General features: G+C 29.2%; 1 protein-coding gene across 2 annotated transcripts; it reads right to left on the bottom strand.

The window, feature by feature from the left end:
* Nucleotides 1-4636: 4636 nt before the first annotated feature.
* LOC17884622 (probable inorganic phosphate transporter 1-6) lies at nt 4637-6193 on the bottom strand. 2 transcript variants are annotated; one of them, XM_023781664.1, is made up of 4 exons: nt 5314-5373; nt 5116-5233; nt 4802-5019; nt 4637-4705 (listed from the first exon to the last, which is right to left on the bottom strand). In XM_023781664.1, exons 1-4 carry the CDS (start codon nt 5371-5373, stop codon nt 4637-4639), a joined length of 465 nt encoding a protein of 154 aa, XP_023637432.1. The 2 variants fall into 2 exon arrangements, with proteins under 2 accessions (XP_023637432.1, XP_006286635.1); XM_006286573.1 differs by having other exon boundaries at nt 4637-6193.
* Nucleotides 6194-7454: the final 1261 nt, after the last annotated feature.

The following is a 7454-nucleotide window of genomic DNA, read 5'->3' as shown; positions in this document are numbered from 1 at the left end:
GTTTTTTCTTTCTCACATATTCATGTATATTTATTTTATTTTCAAAGAATGTAATTATTTTAACAAAATATTATTTTTGTTATATTCAAACCAATTTGTAAGACACTGAAATAAATAAAATTTTATACACAAATAAAGGTAATTTTTGTGTATATTTATAAGTTTACACACATATTTGGATAAATTTCAACATTTTTAGTGGTTGTTTTGATAAAGTTTGAAAAGGGGGTAAATTTAAAAAGTGGTATTTTTAAAGAGAATTTTTGAGAATAACCCTTTTTAAAAATACTCCTCTTTTCTATCTATTTTCAAAAATACCCCTTTTCAAATATGAAAAATTATAAACTTTTATATGGTTGATAAGGTACATCAAGATCATCATTACTACTGGGAGACTAAATTCAAATATTTTGAAAGTTTTAAAAGGTTCTAAACGGCATTTATATGGTTTTTATAAGGATTTTAAAAGGTTTACAAAGTTTTTATAAGCTTTTTATATGATTTTTAAAAGGTATTTATATGGTACTTATGAAATATATACATAAATTTGCACACATGTAAAGATAATTTGTGTCTATAAATATAGGTTTATACATATTTTTTTGGTAAATTTCATATTTTACAGTGACTTTTTGATAAAATTAGAAAAAGTGGTATTTTAAAAAAGTGGTATTGTAAAAGGGGTATTTTTGAAATTCCCCCATTTTAAAGGGGTATTTTTTAAATTCTCCCAATATCATTCCTATTTTTATCATTAACAATATTATTGTTTTATCAAAAAATACTTAAAAGTACTAAAGAAAATTACTATCAAAATTGATTAATTGAACAATTAATCAACGAATAAATTCAAAAGATATGGATGTATGCTTCTATTGTATGATTTAAATAAATAACATGTAAAAATTTCATAAGCATTAAAATTTATTTAATCTATTTTTATAAGTAATAAATAAATTAAAATAATTAAATAAATATATAACAACCCGCGCATATGCGCGGGACATTACCTAGTAAGAAACTAAAAGCATAGACTCAATAATAGAAAAATTAGTTCTCTTTCATATATCTACACAAAGTTACAATGTTGTCCTTCTATTAATTTATATATATAAAAAAAAATTGTCAACACAACGTGTGTATTTTAAATTCTCTGCAATTCCACTGACACATTGCAATATATACAGATTTTGATGACTCGGATAAAGAAGACATTATTATATAATTGCAAAGTTAGCCGCATAAGTTATAATCTAACCGCCAACTAAATAAAACATCCCAATAAATTTAAAGTTATCATCTATATTTCCTATTATCTATGTACTAATGATCTCAAACCAAAATATAATTTTTTCTAATTACAAAATCTAAACCCTAACCACTATTTTGTCAATCCAAACCGAAATATAATTTCGTTTAGTTACAAAATCTAATCTCTAACCACTATTTTGTCAACCCAAACCGAAATATAATTTGGTTTAGTTACAAAATTTAAACCCTAACCACTATTTTATAAACCCAAACAGAAATACAATTTTATTTATTTATAAATCAAAACCCTAACCACTCTTTTATAAACCTAAACCAAAATATATTTCCACGAATTTGATAACAGTGTTCATATGTGATTAATAGCATTCGATAACTTATTTTTAAACATGCTAATAATCTGTTATCGCGGTCATTTACATAGTATCCGTTAATTTAATATTTATTGCTATAAATATTGACATATTATCGATAACACTATTCATCAATGATTAATAGCATTCAATAACTTATTTTTAAACATGTTAAATAATTTGTTATCGCGATAAATTACATATTAACCGTTAAATTAATACTTAATGCTATAAAAATTAATATTTGGTTCAGGTGGGGATTCCATTATGCGTGAGAGTGGTGCTGGTGTTAAAGCTGCGGCGGAGGAGGAGGAACGAAAACCAGAGCTTGTGCTTCGATTCACGGTGGTTCCGGCATATAGGAAATTCGTTAGTGAACCAGAGATTGTGCTTCGAATCACGATCAACAGCGGTTCCGGTGATAAATTTGGTGGTGAACGATGGAGCTAAGTGGAGGATCATTAGGTGGAACTTGCCAGTAAAGGATCTTGTCCATATCAAAAACTTTGCAAATTTGATTGACCCAAATCGAAAAGTTTATGATAGAAAATCTTGCCTAAAAAAATCAACCAAGGCTCTCCACTTTAATGTTGCTGTAGAGGAAAATAAAACACAAAATGAGATTTAAATCAATTGGCTACTCTAGTATATATAGCTATAGGGAGATAATGGTCAGCAAATTTAGAAGCTAAATAAAACTTTATGGAGGAGGAAAACTTAATTTTTCTTTTATCTGAGCATAGGAAATGTAGTTTCCCTATTTAATGTAATATATAATCTTATATAACTAATAATCTCAAAATTTTTTTGGAGAATCTTGTATCCTTATCATAAGAATTCTATTTTAACCTTTTTCATATAATCTTTTATCACATATTTATCGCTTATTTTTATATATTTATTTATCATACTTCTTTCTATATATCAATCATATAACTGTCTGTTAAAAATGAGTTTCTTAACTAGCTAATAATATGTGCGACATTAACCAAACATTATTTAATGAAGTAAATTAAGAGAATGCTTTAGAAATACCCCTTTTGGTGTACCATTTTCAAAAATAGTCTATTTATTGATCTATTTTCAAAAATATTCATGTTTAAATATGAAAAATTATAAAGTTTTATATGGTTTATAAGGTATTTATATATAATAACTACTAGTGGGAGATTCGATACAAATAGGGTTTTAACAGGGTTTAAATCGTTTTTACAAGTTTTATAAGGTTCTTAAAAGGGGTTATTAGGTTTTTAAAAGGTTTTTATAAGTTATTTTACGCTATTTATGATATATCAAATTTTATACACATACAAATGTAATTTTGTGTGTATATTTATAAGCTTTCACACATATTTGGATAAATTTTAACATTTTTAGGTGTTTTTTGATAAAGTGTGAAAATGGGATATTTTTAAAAAGTGATTAATCTATTTATGTTTTTATTTATTCATAATGGCATAATAGAAAAATATAATTTCTCTCCAATACCATATTTTAAGTTTTTTTTTCCAAAAATATCATAATTTATAATTTTTGTCAAAAACTTTTTATTAAGAAGACTCAAAAGAATAAGCTGTTTTTTTCCAAAAATATCACACAATTTTTATTTTTAGAAAAGTACCATAAACATAAAAATTTGATTTTTGAAGGTGTAGATTTTTTTTTAATGTTTGGGTTGACTATTTAAATTTAGGGTACAGTTTTTAGGGGTAGATTTTAGTGTCTACAATTTAGAAATTAGTTTTAAATGTTAAAAAATAGTCTTAGGCTTCTACTGGTAACCATTAGAAGAACAAAAGGAAAAAGAACAAAAAGAACAATACGGAACGGAATAAACAACTTTTGAGGAATGAAAGGAAAATATGCAGAGAAGAACAAAATAATAAATGGTAACCAAACAATAACACTATCTTTTATAATATATTTGATAAATAAATCAACTTTTAATAATAATACTAGATATAATTTATATATAATGAATTTGACATTAATTTTAAAATATATTTTTGAATGAATTTAAATATTTAATGTTAAAAATTAATAATTTATATTAACCTATTATAGATTATAGTAATTTTTATTTGTTATTTATGATATAAACATCTCTTAAATATGTTTTACTATCCATACAAATTTTAAATAATGTATAGTAATATCTTTTAACATGAAATTCATATCAAAAATATTTTTTAATGTCAATACATGATAAAAATATGAAAATATTATATTATGAGATTAAAATATTATTAATAAATAATTTTTTATTTATTTTAAAATAAAAAACGAATTTTGATATTTGTTCTTTTTTTTGTTCCATTTGTTTCTTATCAATTTTGGGGAGGAACATTTTTGTTCTATTGTTCCTCATTTTGTGAGGAATGTAGAGGAATGATGTGGAAAAATGATTCCTTGTAAATAGTAAAAAAATTGAGGAATGAAGAGGAATGTCATATTCCTTCTCATTTTTTTCCTAAATCATGGTTACCAATCGAGGCCTTAGTTTTTTGGTATTATTGGAAAAATATATATTAGTGGTATTTTTTGAAAATTAATCTCGTATATTTTTAGAAAAACTGTATTTTGAAAATTTATCAAGAAACAATTGGTGGAACTTAGTAATAATTCAAACAGTTGAATTTGATATTATAATAAATCAATACATGGCGACAAAAAAAAAATCAATACATAAACAAAAATAAACTCAATGTTCTAATGAAAATGAATTCTCCGATATCATCTTTGTTTTACTTTGGATATATTAATAATCAACCCTAAAAATATCCTTCCATAATATTATATACTTTCAGATATATATTTTTCTTGTTTTACTTTGGATATAATTAAGCTTCTAACGATGTAATTTTAAATTTATGAAAATATAATATAATATATAAAAAAAAAGTAGGAAAACTCAGTCAACACCGATATAATTAATCTTTAAAACAAAAGATCTAAAGTATATGACAAAACACCAAAAATCCTAACAAAACTCGAAAAAAACACCAAAATCAAATCTAAACAACAATCTTGTCCTGAGTTTTCTCCGGTTCAGTTTCGCCTGTAAGCTCCTCAAGTGATATCCCCTTAGACTCCGGAATGATAAATAACGTGACCAGCAAGCCAAGACCATTGATACCTGCCATGATGTATAACGTCGTACTCATACCTACAGCCTTAACCAAAGCAGCAAACCCAAATGAACCGACCATTGCACCAGCTTTACCAGACGCCGCCGAGATACCGTGACAAGTCGACCTAAGCCTCGTCGGAAAAATCTCAGCCGGGACAATGAACGTGGTTGCGTTAGGTCCAAAGTTGGAGAAGAAGAAGGTTAAAGAGTATAAGATCACAAAACCAATCCGGTTAGCTGGTAAAGTCCAATGATGGTATGGTACGGCTAAAGCCAACATGAAGACAGTCATCATAGTGAATCCAATAATCTGAATCTTGTACCGTCCCAATCTGTCGATAAAAATTATAGTAGCAATGTAACCTGGAACCGTACTGCAAAGAGCGATTAGGGTTTGTGCCCTAGCGATTACGTAGAGCTCTTGGATTGCGTTCATGGTTTTAGCCGGAGGTAACCATCCAATGGTGGTGAAGATATCTTTCTGGAACAAGTTTTGGCTGTAGAAAGCAATGTCAAGGAGGAACCATGTGATGGCTGTTCCGAATAAGTGAAGTCCATGACGGCTAAGGAATTTCTTGGTGAACAAGCCAAACTCGTCAGTTGAAACCCTAGCTTGGTCATGTTTCGCTGAAGAGGCTTCAACGTCTACGTTAAGAACCCTACTCATATCCGAAGCAGCTTGGTCAGCGTTCTTGGAGACTAGTGCAGTGTAACGAGCAGTTTCAGGCATCTTCATACGCCAGTAGTAAGTCGCGAGAGCTGGTACAGCACCTACCATGAGAATGATCCTCCACACGTAATCCGCTTGTGGTACTGTTGAGGCTGCACCGTCCAATGCATAGGCTCGAGATGGAAAGCTAATCTCGAAAATATAAGAGACAAGTAACGAGACAGCTCCCGCGGCTAAGATCCCAACTCCTTGCATACTAAAAACCCCAGCTATGAACGCACCACGAGTACGTTTGTTAGCATACTCGGACATGATCGTAGCCGAGAGAGGATAGTCACCACCGATACCAAACCCGAGCCAGAAGCGGAAGAAGCAAAGAGTTACCATGACAAGTTTGGGGTCACGACCAAAGGAAAGACCAGAACATATAGAGCATATGGTCATGATCAAGAGTGTCAAACCATAGACTCTCTTACGTCCGAGCTTATCACCAAGACACCCGAAAAAGATCTGTCCGAGAAACGTCCCGGCAAAGGCCACACCGCTCACGGCCGCAGAGATGCCATCAGGGAGACTTCCAGGAGAGGATGAGCCAGGAACTTGGTAGTAGATCCGGCCAAGGAGCTTCGTGACAAGAGATATCACGAAGAGATCGTATGAGTCTGTGAAGAAACCCATACCAGAGACTATAACCGCTGTGAAGTGGTACCATTGAGTCTTTGCTACGTCAAGAGCTTTCAAAATACTTCCTTGTTCTTCGTTAGCCGCCATCTCAATGTTTGTTTTCTGATCTCTTCACTCTGAAAACCAAACAAGTGATAAAACAATTGTTACAATTTATATAGAGAAGGTTTTGTAACAAGTAAATAAAGAAAAGGAAACATGATTCTATAGGTTTGATAAGGATTTGATCAATCAAACAAGGAGATGAAGCAAAGATGTTTAGAAATCAAAAATAAAAAGATAAGAAGTGTTTACCAACAAGTAATTAGATCTGAAAAAACTCGAGTCTTGGTTTAGTTGATGACGACTGTTGAAGATTATAATTCTTAGGGGGTTGTAGCTTTATATATATACCCATAGAGATGAGAGCACAATAGCATATTCTTTTAGGAATAGGAATAGGAATAGGAATAGAATTACTTAGCAAAACAAAATTACAAACAAACTATGAATATAACTATTGTGTAATTATCGTAAGAGTGAAAAAAAGAAAGAATAATACCATAGACTTATAATCAATTATATTCGATAAATACTAGGAAATATTTATTGATCATTTTATACGATTGTAAAATATTGTAAAATCTCCTAGTAATATCCTTTGGAATTTTTTCTTGATTATAAGTCTCGGTTAAGTTGATTATAGTAATAACAATTCTTTGTATTGATCGGTTTATGTATTTGTGGATGAGTATTTTGATTTGTTCAGTATTGGTGTACTTCTGAGTGATATTGCAAAACCCCCTCCCTCCAATTGTTTTTTTATATAAAATAAATTTACTAGTTATTAATTTAATTCATTATAATGAACCCACAAAACGTAGGTTTTTTAGTCCAAAATCTATATATATTTTTTTTTTTAACTATTTTTATAGTTTACTAGGAATGGACCCGCACGTACGTGCGGGGTTGATTTCAAAAGTTCGTATTACATACGTGCGTGCGTAGTTGATTTCAATATATTACATATATGCAAGGTTAAGTTTGTAAACATATTTTTAAATAATAGTATTTAATTCATAATTAGAAGAATTCGTACCAGTTTCATGTTGTTTTTAATTCGATTTAGATAAAGAAATTATCAGATTTGTTTTTGTTAAGTTAAGAACATTACATAAAAGAGAAATAGTAAAAAAAACCAAAAATGTGACTATTTCATAACCGTAGAGTCCCATCCATATATATCATGATTTTCCATCTTACAATAGTGGTTTGAATACTCATTTGAGATTATATATTTTAGTCTAACATATAAAAACAATAGGTATCTATTCAGAGCCACACATACGTTTGCTTTGCTTTCTTCAAA

The sequence above is a fragment of the Capsella rubella genome, unplaced genomic scaffold, assembly GCF_000375325.1.
Source record: "Capsella rubella cultivar Monte Gargano unplaced genomic scaffold, Caprub1_0 scaffold_6, whole genome shotgun sequence".
NCBI lineage: Eukaryota > Viridiplantae > Streptophyta > Magnoliopsida > Brassicales > Brassicaceae > Capsella > Capsella rubella.
This window is presented reverse-complemented; position numbering and strand designations above follow the sequence as displayed.